We start from the raw sequence: 23551 nt of genomic DNA, 5'->3' as shown, positions 1-23551 counted from the left end.
GCATAAAAATAGGAAAAATTCAGCTCTTTCCAGTCATCTTGTTTAAAACAATATTGCATCTCTGGGATGGGCACAAAAAAATAAAAAAATGAAGCCTAATTATATGCAAACTGCATTTACTGTTATATTTATATTTTTTGTATTCTCTGAACTTGGCACTTTGATCTGATATTCTGACCCAACAACAAGAGCAGTCATTATTATCATTTTTTGTTCAAACAGGAACTTCTTTTGCTAAGCATGGAAGTTTTTTTTATTTTTTTTATTTTGCAAACGTTTTGGTGCAGATAGTAAAAAAGGGAAATTACTCTGTAATTAATGCTAGGGGACTTAATTTGCTACTGATCTTTCTCATCTTAAACATTACATTTTGAAATTATACTCAATACATAAAAAGCTTGGATTTTTTTTAAGTGTATCACAAGTGAGTCTTGAAGGCCTTGCCTCTCTTGTCTTGTTTTATCATTTGTATTTGAAATAGTAACTTCTGCTCAGTGTGGAAGGTATATTGACACTTACATCTGACAGGAGTAGCATCATTCTGCCATGTGTTGGGACATCAGTCTGAATGTACTATGGGAAACACTATTGAATGGATCTCACTCATCCAAAACATGAGATTTTAGAATATGACTCAATGTGACTCACCAAAGTGTTTGTTTTGTCAGTAAAAGCAACGTCTTTGGCTGATTTTTGTTTCCTTTTACGCATATCAAGATGTAGATTGCATTGGTTGTTCACGAGAAATATTATTGAAAAGAAGAAAAGGAGGAGATTAAATTTCATTTGGAGAATTTATGTGCAATGGCATCATCACTCAGTGTGTAATGTTCACGAACAACCTTCTTAAAAAACAAAATATTTTGCTTTTCCGTCTAGTGTCAGATACCGCTAAACTTATCATGCATTGTGCATGTGCATATGGTGGAATCTTTGCTTTTTCCTGACTGAGGTGCTGCCAGTCGCTTTCTTGTGCTGTCCCATGGCATGACACGATGGATGCAAGTAACCTCCAGTCGCTGCAGGTGGAATCCTTTGAGGCTCGCAATCTGGCGCTGCCTTACCATGGAGAGACCTCAGTGGGGGAGCGCTGTCCATTTTTGTGGCTGTCTGACATTGTCATTGACATTGATGCGTTATGTTGTGGTTTGTTTGAGTGTGCCGTGCAGCCCAACACCTCTGTCATCAACATTGGGAGTTTTTGTCAGGGTTACCCCCCTATAGCCCATGACCCAAAGACCTGCCCTGTGAGCACAGGGGGTAGGCGGTGTTTCTCCAAGGATCCCACCCTGGGGTAGTAGCACGCCTCTTGATTGGATGATGATCCAATTGTAGGACTCATAGGGTATTTCAGTGAGTGCAGCTTTGCGACATGCTGCTCTGTCCCATCCTGACAGGAACATCACCAGCTGGTCTGAGACTACAAATATTGTAGCTATCCTTCAAATCTGAGGGCCATCCCCCTATCCACCACCTGGGGACCCGACCTGTTGGGGATGGTCACTCCGCTACTGAGTTGGTTGTTGTCTGTCCCGGTGCTTTTTCCAAAGAATAAAAGTTTTCCGGTTTCTGAATGGAACAGTGAGAAGCAAAGTCCAGCGATCAGTTAAAGGGTACATGTATTTTTCTGTCACTGGCATTTCACGGATTCTGAAATTGAGTTAACTTTCTTTGCTTTCATGTTGAAGATCAGATATGTTCGAATTGGTTTGATTTGACAGTTTGTGACTGAAGTAATGTGTGCACATCTTGTTGTTGGGACTTGAATTAAGGAGAAGACGACATTATGATCAAATTTCCAAGTGAAAGAATGCGTGCGATTGCTGTTCATGATTTTGTCTTGAGAACCGGTCTTGCCCGGAGTGATTATTGTGTGTAAAAAGCTCAAGAAAATGAACACATACTGATTTTTTTTAACTGATTCTTTACTCTGACACGATCGGTTGTATTACTATGGAAACAAACATGTGCAGTGTGTGTACGGGTGTGTGGTATCTGTGTCATTTCCTACCACAGAAATATGTTGTTGGTAACTGCATTAATCAATATCCACTAGTAGTTCCCATTTCTGCAATCTATATTTTAAAATTCGTTCTCTCTTTTATACCAAGGCAAGTTCTCAACGTTTCATTTTTCTTTGATGTAAATGTTTCTGTGACCTTGTTCAGCCTCTGTTGGTAATATTCCTAATTTATATTTCACAGAACCACCAGTACCAACTACAACAACCGCACCAAGCAAACCAGGTAAATACTTTGCTTGTCTACGTAATTCTATTTATATGATGCAGTTGGTTCTTTTCCATATATGAAATACTGAAAACTTCAACAAGCACCTTTAACTTCCGTGCTCTTCAAATACATCCGATTTATGTACTTTTCATGAATCCAGTAAATTGCGATATTCGATTGATTCTTGCCAGATTTTGACTGGTTAAGTTTGTTTTTGAATTTCAGTGCATGCATTGACAGTACCATCAGTATCAACCAATGATTAATGTTTGTTTCTTTATTGAGAGTGTTTAATGAATTTCACTTGTACAACCATTGGTTTCAGACCAGAAATGATAAAAAATTTTCCAACACAAATATAACGTTCAAATGCTGAATATACTTGGGAGCGACTGCCAAAAAATGGGAAAGCACAGCATTTATATCACCACATCCATGGCAGCAATGGCCAGACACAGTGCAAGCTCTTAACGTGTCTGGTGCTGTCAAACGCATCCCTACAGACGCCATGAATCTGTGGACACAGAATGTTCAGACACGAGTTTAGCTCAGTCAGGAAGAAATGGGGGAAAATAAAACGAAATTCATAATGATAGCTTGACACGTAGTCTGATGGAAAATAAAGACTTTTTGTCCCGATAATCTGTAAGGCTAATGAAAAATAGTGCAAAAGAGGAAATCCTTGCAGTGATAACTTTGCACGATTCATGTCTAGTGATACCCATTGAAATATGCATTACAGTTCAAAAAGAGACTGGTGTGGATTTGGTCTTCATGCTGGATGGCACAGTCAACAACCAGATCTTTAACTGGATGAAGAACTTCGTGCGTGATTATGCCACTAAGCTGAATGTGGACAGTGGAGACTACCGTGTGGGTGCCATGGTTTACACCTCCAGACCAGATGGACAGTTCCAACTCAACAGATACAACTCCCAGGATGAGGTTACTTGTTACTTTGGTTTTCCCGACTGGTTAAAACACTGGAAACTGTTTTATATTGAAATGTTCATTCAGAATTTAGTTCAAAGAAAATGTTCTCAGCTTTTGAAAGTAGTTTAGAAGTTTGAAAATGCTATATACGTAGCAACAGATATATAATGATAATGGATATTTATATGGCACTCTGTCCAGAAAACTGCTCTGCGTCTTTTACATAAAAAAAAACCCATTGAAAATCCTAAGTTCGAGTTTCCTGTGTTCGACCACGTCACACTTGGTGGGCTAAGTGTGGAGATTTTTCTGATCTCCCAGATCAACATATGTGCAAACATGCTAGTACCTGAAACCCTTTAGCGTTTTTACGCACACAAAAGATAAAAGTGATAATGATAAAGTTTTTTTATACAGCTCCTAATCAAATGGCTTTGCTCTAAACGCCTCACAATTTAAATGGTTCTAAATCTATAATAAAATAAAAAAAAGATAATTAAAAAAAGATCAAATACGTAAACGCTAAATATCCTGTCATCCATTTTAGTGTTCGGTTGGTTATGGAAACAAGAACATACCCAGCATGCACACCTCCAAACACGGATTATGACTGCTTACCTGGCAAGGGCAAGGTAAATAGATAAAACGTCATACACATAGAATATTACATGTCTGTGTAAGTGTGTTTGTGCGTGACTGAAACATGACTGATTGACACAAGAAACTAATGATGAGCACAGAAAGTGCTGGAGGTAGTGAAGGAGTCTATGACCAAAACAGAGTGATGGTTAAGAGTTTGCAGAATTAAGTTCAGGAGTTGTTTGCCCAAAACAGCCAAGCTGTGGTTATGCAGTGTTACATCTTTGATCAAAGTAGATTTCAGCCATGGATTTTGTCACCAGATTTGTTAATGAACTGCTGTGTATTATCGCATGAACAAAATACATGCCACAGCCCACTCTATGTACTAACATATAGGAAGATGGAAAGGTGAGTTTTCTATACACCAGCGAAGCCAGAGTTCATTCACAGATTTATCTTGTTGATGGGCAGGTGATTGGGGCAGTGGATAGATTCCGTGGCACCGGTCGAGGGCGTGTGGACACAGCCAAGGCATTTGACTACGTGGGGAACACCATGTTCACTGCAGCTAATGGTGACCGGCCTCGTGCTCGCAACAACATTGTCTTGCTGACCGGAAATGAAAAGAGCTTGAATTCTGATAGAGCTGTGGCTGCTGCCAGGCGTCTTAAGGTGTGTGTGTGTGTGTCTGTGTGTGTAATTTCTTGGTGTGTGCTTGATTATTTCATTATTTGATTCAGTTATTGCTTCTTTCATCCTTTCAATCATAGTAACTTTGTTCTCAAGTTTGACTGCTTGCTTTTATCATAATGTTTGGTGGTCTGTAGGCCTTCGTTCATATTGCCAGTATGTTGCAATCCAGCAGGTCAAATTTTTTTCTCATTTTTTGCACCACCCAGTACTGTCATTCACTGCTAACTATACCCCCGAAAACAGAGTATGGCTGCCAACATGGCGGGGTAAAAACGGTCATACACGTAAAAGCCCACTCGTGTACATACGAGTGAACGTGGGAGTTGCAGCCCATGAACGCAGAAGAAGAAGACTGCTAACTATGATTGTAAATAGTGGAACACAAAAATTCTCATTCTTGTTCTCTGTCTCTCTCTGTCTCTGTCTGTCTGTCTGTCTCTCTCTCTCTATCTGTCTATCTCTCTGTGTTTCTTTCACACACACACACTCTCTCTCTCTCTGAAATGCTCCTACTCCCTTCACTAAGACCATACCCACACATCCATGTACAAAAATACACAACAGTGAAAATTTTCCAACATGGAAATGACAGTGATATTCTTGACTGCAGTAGTTTCATGCTCATTTATCAACACGCCTGAAACGATGTATGGAATATGTTTCAGGTTGCTCCGTTAAACCTGCAACTCTTGGTTAGATTCAGAAAAATGAAAGGAAATGAAATTATGGTGCTTAGAGCCTCGCCGACCACTAAGGCCATCTCAAGGCTATCGCCGCGTAGATTCAGAAAAGGCCAAAGTATACCATGGTGGTATTTTTCTTGTCCATTCTAAATAACATTTTATATGTGTAAGTGAATGACAGAGATATTCACATCTGCGATGGTTTTATAACCAGTTGTCAACACGCCTGAAATGATGGCATCATATTGACTAGTCAGTCTGCCATACATTATATTCAACTATAAAACAGCCCTGCGTGTCAACGACTATTCACACTAAATGGAAAGTGACCTAATGCCAGGGAGGTAATGTTTCAGGATCAAGGTACTGGCGTCTACACCGTGGGTATCAATCTTGGGGACACCAAGGAGATTGACGCCGTGTCCTCCAAACCCCTTTCCTGGTACCAGACCCTCATCAATTCAGAGTCAGAGCTCAATCAAGTCCCAGGCACCTACTCCTACAGAATGGGACAAGGTCCTTTGTTTTGTCTAATATTGGTTTGTTGTTGGTGTTTTTTTCATTTTCATTCGTATGTTTTCATGTTCTCTTGTGTGGTTTTTTTTCATTTCATTCATACGTTTTCATGTAAACTTATGTATAGTCATTCGGATGAGATGATACACCAAGATTCTGTGTCTAGCACGCACTTAGCGCACTTAAAAGAATAGCAACAAAAGGGTTGTGCCTGGCAAAACTTTGTAGAATAACACTCTTAGACTGGAAAACAAATACACTTGTTTATACTCGTTTGTGATTTCATGAACATTTATCTAATTGTATATGTATGGTGTGTTTTCCAGGGTGTGTGCAATGCGTTCGTGTTTTTTATTACTTGTGCGTACGTTTGTGTGATGATCGTTTTGCATTCACATTATCATAATTATATAGAGTAAGTTGGAGTATATCTATGTACAAGCGGTGTTATGTGACAATAGTGTGGGTAACATTTTCATAGATCAGAGCTGCTCCTGAAAGCCACAGACTATGAACTGTCAGCAGCATTTCTGATAATATTGTATTTTCTGTAAGACGCAAAATAATTGCACGTGATTTGAGGAAATGAGCAACATAATAACTAGTGTTCCCTGTGTCGCTTGGTCGCTTGTTTCATATCATTCATAATTGACGTAATGCATTCAGTTCCCAGTACCATGCTTTCGAACCAATTGAAATAGATACTTCTGTTAGTTTGTTTTTACTTTGTGTGTAAAAATGCATGCATGCTGTGCATCTAGGTTCATGTGCACGCATTCTTACATGTATGTGGTCTGTGCAGTCGTGTGGCATCTGCATCATTTTCATATTACAGAAATGTGTTATAGTTAGTTGCATTAATCAAAATCTGCTGAGATACTTTTGCCTATACTGCGACACATGTGGATATTCTTTTTTTTTCTTCTTTTTTTCTATTTTTTGTCTCTTTTCTACCAATAGGCAGTAACTAACCAGAGCAGGACCTCAAAGTTCTTTTGTAAATCTTTGATACAAAAGTTTCTGTCATCGTGTTCAGTCTGTTTATTTCTGTTTCCCAAATTGTATTTCTTCTACTACTGCACCAAGTACACAGCCAGGAAAGTGTTTTGCTTGTTCATGTTATTGACATGTACATTTAACTTCTGTGCTGTTTGAATGTACTTTTTATCAACACAGTCACTAATAATATTCAAATAATTCTTGCCAGATTTGAACATGTTGATTTTATTTCTTATTTGCAGTGCATACAGTCATATTACCAATGGCATCAGTCAGTGATTAATGCTTCTTTATTAAATGTGTTCGGTAAATTTGACTTGCACAAACATTGGTATCTGGCCAGATATTGGAAAACTGTATTCCAACACAAATGTAACTTTAAAATAATGAATATATTTAGGAATGACTGTCAAAAGACAGCACATGCACAGCATTCATATCACCACAGCCACAGCAGCAACGGTCAGACTCAGAAGGGTATGGAAGGACAACATAGCTTGCCCGCCAAATGCAATCTCTTGGAGGAAGGTCAACAGTGATGTGGGTCCCCATGAACCTCTACTTGCCATGATCACACATTGTTTGGCCATGTCATTCGGCATGCAAAAACCATCATGGACCCAGACCGAGTGTGCACTTTTCTCAAAATGGAGACTATTACTGCGTCCCTGCGGCACACTATGAATCTGTCGACACCTGATGTTTAGACACGAGTTTGGCATAGTCAGAGAAAATGGAGGAAAATAAAAATGACTATCATTATGACAGCTGGACAGAAAGGGTGACAGAATTTAAGACTTTTTGTCATGATAATCTGCAAAGATGATGATAAATGATGCTAAGGAAATCTATGTAGCGCATGTGTTTTGCACGATTGATGTCTAATCATACGCAAATACGAAATGTGTATTTCAGGACAAAAAGATACCGGTGTGGATTTGGTCTTCATGCTGGATGGCACAGTCAACAACCGGATCTTTAACTGGATGAAAAACTTCGTGCGCGATTATGCCAGTAAGCTGAACGTAGACAGTGGAGACCACCGAGTGGGCGCTATGGTTTACACCTCCAGACCAGATGGACAGTTCCAACTCAACAGATACAACTCCCAGGATGAGGTTACTTGTTACTTTGGATTTCCTGACTAGTTAAACCACTGGAAACCGTTTGCATAGAATACTAATTTAGCATTTCATTTAACAAATCCTACTGGGTATTTGAAGATGCTATTCAAATAGTTTGAAATATGGCTGAAAAAGAATGATATAGGAGTTTGCTGAATAAAGCACTGGTATTGTTTGCTTCAGACAGACCACCAGTCAGAGTGTCTTTAAAAGTGTTTTAACTTTTATCAGCATTGATTTCAATCGAGGATATTATCTCCAAGACTGCATATAAGGATGATGAAGGGGATTTAGATCCTGCATCTGTTGTTTTTTTTTATTGTTTTTCATTGATGATGTTTCAGTGGGGTTTTTTTGCTTTGTTTTTGTTTTGTTTTGTGTGTGTGTTTTTGATATTGTTGTTGTTTTGTTTTTCTTTAGATCTGCAGATTAGAAGGTATCACTGTTTGAAGCTGCAAACATACATTTAATACCAACACAACCAATTATGATCAGAATAAAAACAACAATAAGTTGCTTCTTAACTGTTGACCATAAGATATTCAGCTCACATTAACAGAGTAACGTCCAATCAGTTTTTGATGGTAAATTCTTAAAGTCCAAATTAATTTGAGGCTTCATATTGGTAAAAGGTTAATGGAGCCACTTTAAAAGAGATTTATTCCTTTCAGTTTTATGTTTCTGTGATTTTACTTTTTTAAGTGCTGCTTGCATGCCAAATATTCTGTGAGTCTCTTGTCAACAATCGTATGGATGTAGATGGGCATCTCTGGTACATCCATAGGCATATAAATTTGATTCTGTACTGGTTGTTCTCGGCCATATCTCTTCCCTTAGTGAAGGGAGTCTTCAGCAGAGTATTGAGCAATTTGCTGTACTTCCACAGGGGCACACAAAGGACAGCAAGAGACACAGCAGACTGCAGGTTTGCATGAACCTCTCACGTCTGATCTAAGGCATTAAATGGACCCTCGGTCCTGTCGCGGTACTCCTGACAGGGCTATGGTGGTGTTTCTCCTTAATGACAATCACATACAGATTGTTTGCCAGTGCAGTCTGTCATTATTCTTCCGAGGAGTATACCAGTTCTGAAGTATCCATGTTAATATACAATAGTGCACAATCTGTCTGTTGTTAGCTGTCATAAATAAAAAGTCTAGCTCTCCTAGATGTGGATAGTTGTGAAGGTGTTGTTTTTCATTTAAGTATTGTAGTGATCATCATTCTTTTATTTCCATGGAGATTTTACTTCTTTGTGGGAATTTTGGCAAAAATGATACCCATCAAATTCATCATCTCATTGGCAAGTGTATTATGGGTAACACTTAATAATAACAGCAACCATCTCTGTTTCCAATCATACATAATAAAACATACTGTTTCCAATCAGTAGCATATCCATATCTCATGTTTCTTAATCTAACTTTTTTCTCATGAGTATTGTAGACACCACATGAACTATAGACATACTACAACCCAGACTACATACGAACAGACCAGATGACAAGGTGAGTGTTCTGTTTGGCAACAAAGCCAGAGGACGTCAATCATAGTTTTAACCTGTTGATGGGCAGGTAATTGGGGCAGTGGATAGATTCCGTGGCACCGGTCGAGGGCGTGTGGACACAGCCAAGGCATTAGACTACGTTGGGAACACCATGTTCACCGCACCAAATGGCGACCGGCCTCATGCCCGCAACAGCATTGTCTTGCTGACTGGCAATGAAAAGAGTCTGAATTCTGAGAGAGCTGTGGAAGCTGCCAGGCGTCTCAAGGTACTGCATGTATGTGTGTGTGTGCTTGTGTTTGTGTGCTTATTTTATTATGTATGATTATATTTTATTTGGTCATTCATCACTTTGATAAATGGCTTTCCTTCCGCTGTTCAGACATATTTTTTTCTCCCAGTTTCATTGCTTTTTTATTGCACATAATCGACTGTAGGTTCATTTTTTCAGTATATGCTTGAATTTAAATCCAGTCGCTCATAAATTCATTCTCATTTTCTGCACTTTCCCATTGTTAACAATTGGACGGTGTTCTCCTCGACTCCTCAGTTGGTTATGACACGCAGATTCGTTATGTGACAGTAATCTCACTGAATGCTGTGTGATTGTTTGGTACCAGTTCGGTTCAAACTTTCTCTATCAAGCCTGTCACACTTTGAACTCAGTAAGGGTCAGAGAGGACACAAACATCACACAGTGGTATTTTTTCCATGCAGTTTTAATATCATTTTGCAAGGACAAGTTACATCTGGTGATCTTTTGTTATCACTGAGGTTTTAAGCATATCTCATGCATGCAACAACATCTCTGTGATTCCTCTATCTTCTGTACATTTGTTTCATACGTAAAAAAGCCTCAGATAAAACATGACAACCCATACAGGAGAATAGAAAGTGATCTAAAGCCAGGGAGGTAATGTTTCAGGATCAAGGTACTGGTGTCTACACCGTAGGTATCAATCTTGGGGACACCAAGGAGATTGACGCCGTGTCCTCCAAACCCCTTTCCTGGTACCAGACCCTCATCAATTCAGAGTCAGAGCTCAATCAAGTCCCTGGCATCTACTCCCACAGAATTGAACAAGGTCTTTCTTTTCTCTGTTTCTAGTTTGCTGCTTACCATAATACATATGCATGCATTTATAAAAGTGTGCACATAGGTCCATGTCTGTAGTTTCGTTTTCCTTCATTTTAGCATGTGTGTGTGCGTGTGCGTGTGTGTGTGTGGGTGTGTATGGCTGTGTATCAAGCTCAAGTGCATACGTTTGTCTGTATGTGCAACTGCTTGATCACGCCCACGCAAATGTGTGTAACTGGAGGGGTCGGGTGGGGTGGGCGCAGCATTGGTGTACTAATTAATTTTGCATTCAGATTCTTGTAGCTGGATTTCAGTGGGGTAGACAATCAAAGGCAAGTGATATGCTCTGACAATAGAATATGTAGTTTTTCATATATATCATAGAAGTATGCATCTGACCAAGAATTGTCAAATATATCTTTGACAATATTGTATTGTCTGCAAAACACATAATAGTAGCGTGTGTTTGAAACAGAACCGTTGATTCACCATCCCCGAAATCTGAAGTATCCAGTGTGTCATGAGATCCCTCCTTGTTTAGTTTGTTTCTATATTATGTGAATATGGGCATGTATATTATGCTGTGGACAAGGACATCTATCATCAAAGAGTTTTCACAGACGTCTGAAAACAAAGTGAGTCTATGTAATTACCAAATGATAAATGATAATAGTATTCATAGTGCTGAATCTTGTGCAGAGACAAATTAAAGCGCATTCACACCAGTCATTCACATTCATGCATAATTCAAACTGGAGAAACTGAAGACAAGGAAGAAGCAGGGGAGGGAGGCTGTCTTGGGAAGAGGTTGATTTTAAGGCCAGACTTGAAAGAGCTGAGAGCGGAGACCTGACGAAGCGAAAGAGGAAGTTAATTCCAAATGCAAAGTCCAGAGACACATAAAGAACAGCGGCCAACAGTGGAGTGTTTTGAATCTGGGTATGCGTAAACAGAGTGGATCCGAAGCCAATCGTAGAGGGCGAGATTGAGTGTAGAGGTGAAGGCAGCCACAGAGATAGGAAGGGGTAGATTTGTGAAAACATTTATAACATAGAGTGCTGATCTTACACTTTATTCTGCGTGAGACAGGGAGCCAATGGAGATATTGCAAAAGAGGAGTGATATGCTCATATCTTTTCTTTCCGAGGACAGTTCGGGCAGCAGAGTTTTGTATGCGCTGAAGGGAATGAATGAACAAAAGCAGGCAAACCAGACAATAGAGAGTTACGGTAGTCAAGGCAAGAGAGAATGAGAGAAACGACAAGTCTAGATGTTGCATCGGTGGAAAGATATTTCCGAATTGAATGTAAATCACTTCAATTCTGAGAGGAAAACGTCCCAGGAAGCTGCAAAAATAAACATTTTAGAAAGTAATATTTCAAATGTTGAAAAAGGTTGTGGCAAAAACAGAACAACTTCCTAAAGCTTCAGCTTATAGAGCGTTTGCCTCATGATGAGTCCAGCCTACGCAGGGAATTGCACTGAGTGACTAAGCAGACGAAGGGTTTGGCTAAGGCGTCTTAGTACCGGGTTAGCCGCAAAATTTTGCCAACATGGAGGAAATAGTTTGCATCAGTGTGACAGGGTAAGTGAATTTAACTATCTTCGAAACTGTTCAGATTATAGAGTGAGTGGTTATTTCCGGTTTCATTATTAGTGAACGATGATAATAGCCTCTTCTTCTGGTGTACACTGATCTCAAAGGATGGAAATGCTCTTCTAAATTGTATTCTGATCTTTTTGATTTCCATCTAAGAACGTGCAACCTGACTTCGTGATATTTGATTAATTGTATTTAACAATGCCTCAGCAAAATTATTACAAAGATAGTATTCGCAAAAATGCAATGTGTGTGTGTGTGTGTGTGTGTGTGTGCGTGCGTGCGTGTGTGTGTGTACAGAAATTTCAATAAAAGGTGTGGGCAAGAGCGAAAAAAAAAAAGAAAATCACATTTCTGTAAAGTTGCGACTTAGCGGTTTGGGAGATTAAACTTATTTGATGAAAGAGCGTCCAAAATATACTGATCTCAGAAAGAAAGTTCTACCCAAGAAGTGCTCAAAAGTCAGTGTTAAAGCCTTGCAGTTTGCGATCTACTGGCAAAACATCTCGGCTTTAGTCAGCAAAATTTATTTTATTCCAGTATTTTAACATAGATCTTTAAGTTTATTATAAGTATTTTGTTCTGTTGTTTTCCACCAGTCCTTTTATTGTGTTTTTATTTATTTGAAAAAAATTCCTTGTGTCTGTGATTGTTTCGCTTGGATAAATCAATTAATTTAACGGATGTGTGTCAGTCAATAACATGCCTGCAATCTCATGTAAAGTTGGGTATTAGTGTTAGTGTTATTGATTGTTGGCTCACATTTTGGAAATAAAGTGATTATCTGTAATAACCCATGTGTATGTCTGTGTGTGTGTATGTGTGTGTGTGTCCGTGATGAATTTTATCGACTTAATAAAATCCCGGTTCATACATGGTAGCTGTACACACTTGCTTCCTAGCCGGGTGCGTTAGCACGAGGCCACCACTGCAAAAAATTAGATGCCCGTCTATTTAGGCTGCTTTAGACACAATCGTTTCTTTTCCAGCACACAAATTTCGATTTCCGATGGTCAGCAAAAACTGTTATTTGGATCAATATCTGTAGTTTCGTTGTGGTTTTTGTAGTATTCATGTTGGTTTTGGGGGGGGGTTTTTTTGTTTTTTTTTTAATAAGATTCTGTTTGATTTTAATGAATTAAGATGTAACTTGGTAAATCTGGTGATATCTAGGTTCTTTGACATATTTCAATCGGTAGTATTGCTGTTTCAGAGGTTTCACCATCACCCCCGACGGAGCCACCACCTACAATACCAGTTCCTGTTGGTAAGATTGAAATCGTTAATTCTCAGTCAATCCGATCGCAATTAGTAATACGCATCAGAGACAGACAGACAGACAGACAGACAGAAAATTGGACAAAATAATTGAACAAGTGTCTGCCAGGTGAGCTATTTTTTTGCCAAAAATTTAATGTAATTGTAGTTTGTTTGCTTGGTTGTTTTTTTCGTTTGATGTTTATTCCAAGTCATAGCATTCTGATTATTTGCGAATAATGCACTGTGTGTGCAGCTTTGTTATTTGTAGATTACTGGCAGTGCAAAAACAACTCACAAATATAGTTATGTGCTATGATTCAAGCAGAATTTTCTGATTTTGTATTGTATTGTATCTTATCGTATTGTATTGTATCATCGTATTTTATCGAATAGTATCGTATTGTGTTTTGTTATTCTTTGTTACAACAAATTTCTCCTCTTTGGAATTCAGGCTGCTCACACCAGGGAGAGGGTTGCTACAGTGCAGTGCCGCGTTTTTTTTCTTCTTCATTATCTAAGTCTGCAAGTGTATTTATTCATCAAAGTAGATTTTCCTACTGAATTTTCCCACGGGCAACCCTTCATTTTCCTTGGATTTTTTTTATGTCCACCAAGTGAATGCTACACACAGGACCTCGGTTTATTGAGTCATCTGAATGACTGGCGTCCAGGCCACCACTCAGTGTGTAGTGGGGTAAGGGGTGGTGATAAAACACTGGGGTTTTTTTGTTTTTTTTGGTGTGTTTTTTTTTTTTTGTAGTAAAAGAAGTTCATCTTGTGTTTGTACAATAAGCGCCAATCCGTCACGCTCATGTAATCTTTTCTCAGCATAGTACATTAAACGGAAACCATAATTCGATGTTGAGTTCGTGAATGAAATACTTATAGTTCTCAACATGATAATAACAATATTGTATTAGACTAAGAACGAAAAAATCTTTAACAGATGAAAATGAAAATGAAAATAAAGTCAAAAGCATACTGTGACTACTTCATACCTTGAAATTCAAATCTATGTTTCAGAATGTAATAAGGTTTGGGTAGATCTGGTGTTCGTACTGGATTAGAATGTAATTTGTTTTTCAGAACAAAAACTTTGCTCCAAAACTCCAAAAAGAATAATGACAGTCAAAATGAAGTGAAATATTTACTAGGAATGTAAGATCCATTTTTTGTTTCAGAATGCAACAATGCTCTGGTAGATCTGGTGTTTGTACTGGATGCCTCCACCAGTGTCACGGAGCTGAACTTCCTCATCATGAAGGACTTCATCAAGGACTTCCTCTTCAATGCTAACATTGATGATGGCAACGTCCGTGTAGGAATCATTATCTACAGCACTGAGGACCACCTGCAGTTCCATCTCAACTCACACACAACTAAATTAGATGTGTATAATGCCATTGATGCTATTCCCTACCGTCACGGAAGTACCAACACAGCTGACGCTCTGAACACCATGAGGACACAGATGTACACAGCAGCCAATGGTGACCGTCCTGACGTTCCCAATGTGGCCGTCGTCATCACTGATGGTGTGTCCAACATTAACTCACGACGGACCATCCCAGAAGCAGAAAAGGCACGAGCACAAGGCATCCACATCTACGCCATTGGTATTGGCTTGACAGACACCACAGAGTTGGATGGCATCGCCAGCAAACCAGTGGACGAGAATCGCTTCAGTGTCAAAGAGTTCAGCGAGTTGAGAAATCTCCAAAAGAACATTTTTGCAGCGCTTTGTGAAAGTAAGTTCTCAGATGGGCATTTAAATCCAATATATTCTTCATTATTACAACCAACGATTGACCAGGAATGTATATGTTTCCACAGTCATGTTACTGGTACATTTTCACACTTAGTGAAAGTACAATCTCAAAAGTTCATTTTTAAACAATTACAACCATTGTATGAAAATGATATTCAAATGTGTAAACAATATAAGTCTTAGTAATAACTCTGTGTCTTTCTCGTTTGTGTGTATATGCCTGCGTGTCCATGGTAAGTGTCTTTTCTTCAATTCCTTTTTCATGAAATACTTTTTTGTTGTTGACCAAATTCGGTTTACAAATTCAGTACTTTCCACACACCTGAATTGTAATGGCAATGCATTTCTTGGAAGGGCTAAGAAATATGAAATGTTTCCACAGTCATGTTGCTGTTACATCTTTATTACAAAATCAGAAAAATTTGCTCTTCTATTTGACATATTGATACACTGAATAATACTACTTGTGGTCATTTCATCATTCCTGTTAAAACTTCGTCTGCTTGGTATAGAAGTTACTTCGAGCCATACTTGTGCAAGGAGCAGCATAAGTCTGCCAAATAGTGGAACATGAATCTGAGTATACTGCAGGAAGTAATTTTCGTAACATGGATCTCACTCATTTAAGACGTTTTATTTTAAAACGTGAGTTGAAATGTAGAACGGTTATTGTGTTTTACAATAAAATGTGAATGTTTTACACCATCAATATTTGGCCGGGGTTACTTGTCAGTAAAATAGCATTGTCACAAAGTCAGTTGTTTGCTTTTAGGTGTATTAATTATCAGCATGTAGATCGCATCAATACCTTGCAAAAGCTTATTATTGAAAGGAGGTGAAGGAGGCTGCTCTTATCATTCAGAGAATAGCTTTTGGATAGGCCTGATCACTTGTTTATAATGTCCGAGAATGACTATGCAAATTAGTAATCTTCTTGACCTTTCCAAAATTTGTTGGTAATACATAACTTGCACTGCACGTAAACGATTAAAGACTTTTGTTGGTTATAGAAACATAGGCCAACACCTGCAATTATTTTGGAAAGAAACATTGGTATTCTTTTTAAGATACGTCTACATTTTCACAGATTCCGATGATATATAGCCTTTTTCTTGCAAGGCCGGCCTTGTCCGAGGATACAGAGTGGTAAAACATGTCTGATCAGCCAGTCATAATTTGGCCGAAGGAAGTGGACTTGTCCGAAGTGATTATCGTTTATACAATGCCCAAATTGTGTTTGCCGATTCTTTGTTTTTAACGATCTATCAAAGCCAAAAAGCCATAATAAAGACAGGGAAGGTTCGAAACTTTGATAGATCTATATTATGATTGTAAAAATAATGAAATACCAATTTATATGAGCTGCTCAAAATAGCATTGCTCTGTTTCCAGAGCACAGCTTTCAGTTTGATAAAAGCTTGTTTCTGATGATGAGCGAAAATGTGATTTGGATCATCATGTGTATGTACTGTTAACATGCCACCCCCATCTTTCACCTCCTCCACTCTCCGCCCACTCTCAGCGTTTTTGGTGGTCTCATGGTGTTGCACAGCAGGAATCACACGTGAGCCATGAAGGCTTCACCTCTTGTGTTTATTCATTATTCTTCACTAATTTCGCATAGCTACATGGACCTGAAACGTGAATGTGGCCTGCTGTCCTGGATGAGGATAACCACGTTTTTGAGGAAGGACTAAGAAAAAATTAACAGTATTTAAGACAGGGAGAATGTGGAGGGGATGACAGTGGATGTATATGTATGTGTCTATGTCTGTGTACATGTGTACATGTCTGTAAATGTGCACATGCCTGTATATGTTAGAGTGTGTATGTTTATTCATTTGATCTACTGTTTGGTTAAGCATCTTTTTATTTAAATACCTGTCACAGAAAATATGTGTTTTGTGTGGCTTGCTCAGTGTGTTTGCATCTGAGTGTGTGTGTCTGTGTGTGCGTGTGTGTGTTTACACGAATTGAGTATCAATGAGAAAGAGAGAGAGGGAGAGAGAGATAAATGAAATAGTTTCATTGTTGATGTTTAGATTTCATGATCGTGTCCTTGAGGTAAACCATCAACACTACAAAGTCAAAGAAAATTCACTCAGCATGAATGGATAAATCCAAATTACATATCAACAGCTATCCAAAATGGTACAGTGAATTTCCAGGTGTGTCTTTATTCTTCAAACTATTCTTATTGTTGCCACTGCTATGTTTCAGAGGCTCCACCACCACCTGAAACTCAGCCACCACCTACAAAACCAGTTCCCGTTGGTAAGATTGAAATCTTGATTTCTTTTTCTTGTACAGAAATACATTGTCAGTAGCAAATTAAGCATCCGATACAGACTCTCAGAATGGACATTATGTCACACTCTACTCATCTCTCCTCAGTTGATCACTTCAAAGAGAAACATTTGTTCGAAGTTGAGACCATCAATCAGAATGAAAACACTAGTTCTCATGATGATTACGATACTGTATTAGAATGTAATTTGTTTTTCAGAACAAAAATTTGCTCCAAAACTCAAAAAAGAAATGACCGTCAAAATGAAGTGAAATATTTACTAGGATTGTAAGGTCCATTTTTTGTTTCAGAATGCAACAATGCTCTGGTAGATCTGGTGTTTGTACTGGATGCCTCCACCAGTGTCACGGAGCTGAACTTCCTCATCATGAAGGACTTCATCAAGGACTTCCTCTTCAATGCTAACATTGATGATGGCAACGTCCGTGTAGGAATCATTATCTACAGCACTGAGGACCACCTGCAGTTCCATCTCAACTCACACACAACTAAATTAGATGTGTATAATGCCATTGATGCTATTCCCTACCGTCACGGAAGTACCAACACAGCTGACGCTCTGAACACCATGAGGACACAGATGTACACAGCAGCCAATGGTGACCGTCCTGACGTTCCCAATGTGGCCGTCGTCATCACTGATGGTGTGTCCAACATTAACTCACGACGCACCATCCCAGAAGCAGAAGAGGCACGAGCACAAGGCATCCACATCTACGCCATTGGTATCGGCCTGACAGACACCACAGAGTTGGATGGCATCGCCAGCAAACCAGTGGACGAGAATCGCTTCAGTGTCAAAGAGTTCAGTGAGCTGAGGAATCTCCAAAAGAACATTTTTGCAGCGCTTTGTGAAAGTAAGTTCTCAAAGGTGCATTCTTAAAGAAATATAACCATTGCATGAAAATATTTAGCTGTAATGTGTTAGTAATATAAGTCTATGTAATATCCCTGTGTCTCTCTTGTTTGTGTATATATGCCTACATGTCCATGGCTTTCTTTCTCTTTTTCAATTTTTTTTACCACGAAATACTTTCTCCTGTCGACAAATTCGTCTTACAATATCAGTTCTTTCCACGCGCTTTTATTGTAATGGCAATGCAGTTCTTTTTATATATAATTTTTTTTTTTGGCAAACAGTACAACTTGTTTAACATAAGAAGAAGAAAAGAAAAGAGAACACATATAATTAAGATCATATCATTATTACAAATATCAAATTTGATGTTGTACATGCATCCATTGTTCATTTGATTATAAACATACAAAACAAAGGGAAGACAGCCACGTACACTCAGAGGAAGAGAAAGAGAAAGAAAGGTGTTCAGAGAGAGGGAGATAGGGCAAGAGAGAGGGAGAGAGAAAAGGAGAGGGAGATGGAGATATAGTGTCATGTTACAAATAATAATGATCATGATAATAATAAGAATTACTTTTATCATTTTGAAAAAACGAAAAAAATGGGGGTTGGGAGAGCCACAGTGCGTCTACATCTTCAAGCAAAAATATGTAAACAATGACAGCCAAAAAAGATGGGAATCATCATGTAAATAAAAATCAAGAATTAAATAAATAGATAAGTCAACGTATACATGCACTCTGTTTCCAGGTCTTTATTTCATCATTGTGTAAACAATGCTTCATATGGCATCCACTTTAAATTGAACAGCGCTAAATCATCTGTAATTCTAGAAAGATAGTTGATTTTTTAGTATCTGTTTCGGAAATTTGCAACATATTATTGCTTTTGTATTTGCCAAATAACATTTATAAATATGAAATTTCGGAGTAAGAAGCATGAAATCTTGTCCGGCATCTGTACTATAGATAACGAGCTCTTCACATGATTTGAACACTGAACTATCGTGACATTTTTCGTACAGCATTTTTTCAAAATTTGTCCAAAACGACCTCGTTTCAGGACACTGCCATATCAAATGTTTGGTATCCTGAATGTCTTGATTACAAAGTGTACACATGGGATCTTCAACAATCTTGCAATAGTGCAAATACTTTCGAGTAGGTAAAAGCTCATTTTCATTGAAACACCTTTCACATAAAGTATAAGTTTTGTGTGGCTTGCTCAGTGTATTTGTGTGTGTGTGTGTGTGTGTGTGTGTATGCACACAGCCTGAGACAGACTCAGTGAGAGAGAGACGGACACGGAAGGACATGGACGTTGTTTTATTGCCATTGACAGTACTATCCTTTGGCAAGGGGGACAATGTATGAAGAAAAGAATAACGACGGTTTACAGAGAAATTGACACATTGCTAAGAGTAATAAGAAAATCAACGACAAACAACAACAACAAAATAAAAAAAATACAACATATTCTTAAGATTTGAAAGGAAAATAAAAACGCTCGCCCAACCAGTTTACTACAGAGTCATTCAGAATCATAAACTGTGGAACTGGCATCAAGTTTACAGTGTTGTTTTCGATAACTATAAGGCTTCCAAAGATAATTTCTTTTTCGGATAATCCCAGTCTAGGGCGATAAATCTCGCTAGTGATCTTATTCTTACTTCATCATCTATGAAAAGCGTACTGATAAATTTCATGTTCTCTAAGTTTTCACCGTTGAAAATTAAGCATTTCTTTCGAGTTTCTTCATAATACGCACGCATAAAAAGGAAATGAGTTTCATCTTCAACTGAAGCACCACACATAGGACAAGGGGACTGTGCGGACATGTCAGCAGAGAACCATTTTTTGTTCACATTTAGGCTTAAAGTTCTAAATTTCTGAATCGAGCCAGGCTTGTTCTGTGCCATTTATTACCTATTACTTTAATGTATTTTTCTGTCTGAAAAATGCTTTTAAAAGAGAGGAACCAATAGTATTTTTCTGACTCTTCAATGTGGGCATGCCAATCCTGTTCGTACGAATTAATTAATCTGTCTTTAAATTCTGTGAGAAATATTCGATCATTGCCAACACCCTGACACATCCAGACAATCCCAAAGCCCTGCGTGGTTAATTGATTCTTTACCAAAAAAAAAAAAGCCCAACTAGTGGACGAGAATCGTTTCAATGTCAAAGAGTTCAGCGAGCTGAGAAATCTCCAAACCGACGTCTTCAGTGCACTTTATGAAAGTAAATTATCAACACTTACATGCTTCATTATTACAACTAATAAAGGTTGGCCATCAGTGCTGCAATGTAAAAAAGATCACACAGCATGAGCGGGTAAGGCTATATCACTGTCATCCAAAATGAGTGGTGAATGTCCAGTTGTGTCTCTATTCTTCAAACTATTCTTATTGTTACCACTGTTATGTTTCAGAGGCTCCACCACCACCTGAGACTCAGCCACCACCTACAAAACCAATTCCTGTTGGTAAGGTGAAATCTTTTCTTTTTTTCATGTCCATTGAGGCAATGTCAGTAGCGATTAAGCATCAGAGACAGGCAGACAGATTGGACAGTAACGGTTGTCCTTTTCTACTCATAAGACATTTTATTGGCAATACTTAATGAAAGTGTTTTGTGTGCTTTAACTGCTTATGTTTGCTTTTGTTGTTTATCCCAAATTTCAAATTCGCATAATAAATAACTCCCATGCAAAGTGAACTTGGGACAGGAATTATGCATGCATGAAGATAACCTGGCATATTTCTTTGCTACAGTATGTTTAAGAATAGTGTGTTAAAAAAAAGAAAGAAAAAAAGAAGAATGTGTTGTATCCGCAAATTTGTTGTTGATTACTTCCTGGCTGGTTTTGAAATATATATGTCATTTGTCTACCACATGCAGCATTTTGTCGCTCTGCCTACCTTGTTACAGCAAAGTATTTCAAGACGAAAAATAATTCAAACTGATCCTTTGGATCAGGATCATTGATCGTAATCAACAAAAGCTCACATCAATGTGATAACAAGATTGTATTTGTATGGGAGTATCATTAATTGTTCAGATAAGTAGGCAAATACTTTTTTTTTAAAAGAGCAATGAAACTCAACGAGAAATATTTACTAGGTGGTCTGAAATCAATATTCTGTTTCAGAATGTCATGATGCTGTGGTAGATATGGTGTTTGTACTGGATGCCTCAACCAGTGTCACAGAGCTGAACTTCCTCATCATGAAGGACTTCATCAAGGACTTCCTCTACAATGCTAACATTGATGATGGCAACGTCCGTGTAGGAATCATCATCTACAGCACTGAGGACCACTTGCAGTTCCACCTCAACTCACACACAACTAAATTAGATGTGTATAATGCCATCGATGCTATTCCCTACCGTTATGGAAGTACCAACACAGCTGACGCTCTGAACACCATGAGGACACAGATGTACACAGCAGCCAATGGTGACCGTCCTGACGTTCCCAATGTGGCCATCGTCATCACTGATGGTGTGTCCAACATCAACGCACGACGGACCATCCCAGAAGCTGAATCGGCGCGAAAACAAGGCATCCACATCTACGCCATTGGTATCGGCCTGACAGACACCACAGAGTTGGATGGCATCGCCAGTGAACCAGTGGAAAAGAATCGTTACAGTGTCAAAGAGTTCAGTGAGCTGAGGAATCTGCAGAACAACGTTTTCACAGCACTTTGTGAAGGTGAATTTCTTAATCACATGTGTAGTCAAAGTGATTCTATGTGATAACACTGTTTTGATTGTGTATCCGTCTCTGTGTGTGTGCGTGTGTGTGTGTGTGTGTGTGTGACTGTGCATGAACGCGCGCGCGCGTGCTTGTACGCATGTGTGATGGTTTATAGCCGTCTCTTTTTATGAAGTCGCTGCTTCCGTGAAGTTGTACTTCTGGAATTCTCGTTGCCATATTCTCAATAACCAGACACAGTCGGGCACTTTTTTTGACAAAAATCGCGATACCTCGATGGACAACTCGTTTTTCAAAACCCTGAATAAGCTATAGCTAGAAAATAAAAGACAGAAGTCGCGTGAAATATTCGTGTTGATTTTATTTTCTCGTCATTGTGCGCAGACATAACAACAAATATGATTATATTTTAAGCTATTTATTCGTCTACTGTTCTTCTATGAATTGCAAACATGAATATTGCCAAATATAGCTGTTCCAGTCCAAAATGTAGGAATGACGACACCCTGGTTTCTCTGCCTCTGTTTTTTTTTGTGTGTGTGTCTCTCTCTGTGCATCGCACGAGCAGAAAGAAAAAAAGTGTAGAATTTCGGACTTTGATACGTACGCTTGATGCGACGAGAGACTGAACACTAAATTATTGCATACGTGTCCATTGGTTCAACGCTTCAGGTCACTTAACTCATCGTGAATTTATTTATTTGTTTAGTTTTGTTGTATATTTGATTGATACTTTTGACTTCATGCACCCCCTTCACATTAGAACTTTGTAGTCAATGTCAATAAAATGTCTAAGTGTCAAAGTGTGTGTGTCTCTCTGTGTATCTCTCTCATATCGTTATCATGGTCATTCCCTCTCTCTCTCTCTCTCTCTTTTTCTCTCTCTCTCTCTCTTCTCCTCACGCAGTAATTCTTTAATCAGATATATTAGGAATCACCGTGTCACTAAGATTTTACTTCTTTCATTTAATTTTGTTTTACAAGTTAAACAAAATCAAGTTATTTAGCCCAGCAGACCACCAATGCCTTGTAATGTTTTCAAAACAAAATTTAGGCAGTACAGAATACAATTTGTACCGTGAAAAACATTTTTAACTGTAAAAAAAAAAAAAGCCTCGAATAGATGTGACAGTGAAAACGGAGGTATTTTAGTTTCAGAGTCATTTAAACGATATGTAAATGACGTGTATCTTATGAAAGTTCCAGTCTTTATAGATGCTTAAGGTAAACAATGGTTGTCGTTTTTAATCAAAACACATTCTGTGTCCAGTATGTATGGTGGTGTCTGTATTCGGCAGGATTAATGTCTCATGAAATACGTGTTTCAGGACAAAAAGATACCGGTATGGATTGTTTTAGTTCTGATTCTATATTTCATACACATTCTGGTATTTATAGATTTTTAGATGATTAATGTTATGCATTCTGCAAGGGCAGAAATTTATGACTTGTATGTATAATGGTGGTTGTGTAAAGCATAATTTCCGTCTAGTGACACTCAGTGAAATATACATTTCAGAGACTGGTGTAGATAAAGAGACTGGTGTAGATTTGGTCTTCATGCTGGATGGTACAGTCAACAACCGGATCTTTAACTGGATGAAGAACTTCGTGCGCGATTTTGCCAGTAAGCTGAACGTGGACGGTGGGGAGCACCGTGTGGGCGCCATGATTTACACCTCCAGACCAG

The 23551-nt window shown here is 38.5% G+C and overlaps 1 protein-coding gene across 10 annotated transcripts in view; it reads left to right on the top strand.

The window, feature by feature from the left end:
* The window catches only part of LOC143287281 (uncharacterized), a 224924-nt gene that overhangs the window by 100080 nt on the left and 101293 nt on the right, over positions 1-23551 (top strand). For all 10 annotated transcript variants that reach the window (XM_076595285.1, XM_076595233.1, XM_076595278.1 and 7 more), the window contains exons 48-61: positions 2205-2246; positions 2974-3176; positions 4218-4418; positions 5479-5638; positions 7553-7755; positions 9336-9536; positions 10194-10353; positions 13160-13213; positions 14388-14954; positions 17195-17248; positions 17573-18139; positions 20572-20625; positions 21292-21858; positions 23381-23551. The exon at positions 23381-23551 is cut by the window's right edge and continues 41 nt beyond it. In XM_076595285.1, coding sequence (XP_076451400.1) covers positions 2205-2246; positions 2974-3176; positions 4218-4418; positions 5479-5638; positions 7553-7755; positions 9336-9536; positions 10194-10353; positions 13160-13213; positions 14388-14954; positions 17195-17248; positions 17573-18139; positions 20572-20625; positions 21292-21858; positions 23381-23551 — 3204 coding nt within the window. The remainder of the gene's footprint in view (positions 1-2204; positions 2247-2973; positions 3177-4217; positions 4419-5478; positions 5639-7552; positions 7756-9335; positions 9537-10193; positions 10354-13159; positions 13214-14387; positions 14955-17194; positions 17249-17572; positions 18140-20571; positions 20626-21291; positions 21859-23380) is intronic.

This window comes from Babylonia areolata, chromosome 1, assembly GCF_041734735.1.
Source record: "Babylonia areolata isolate BAREFJ2019XMU chromosome 1, ASM4173473v1, whole genome shotgun sequence".
NCBI lineage: Eukaryota > Metazoa > Mollusca > Gastropoda > Neogastropoda > Buccinidae > Babylonia > Babylonia areolata.
The sequence above is the reverse complement of the archived record's forward strand: the minus strand, read 5'-3'. Positions and strand labels throughout refer to the sequence as shown.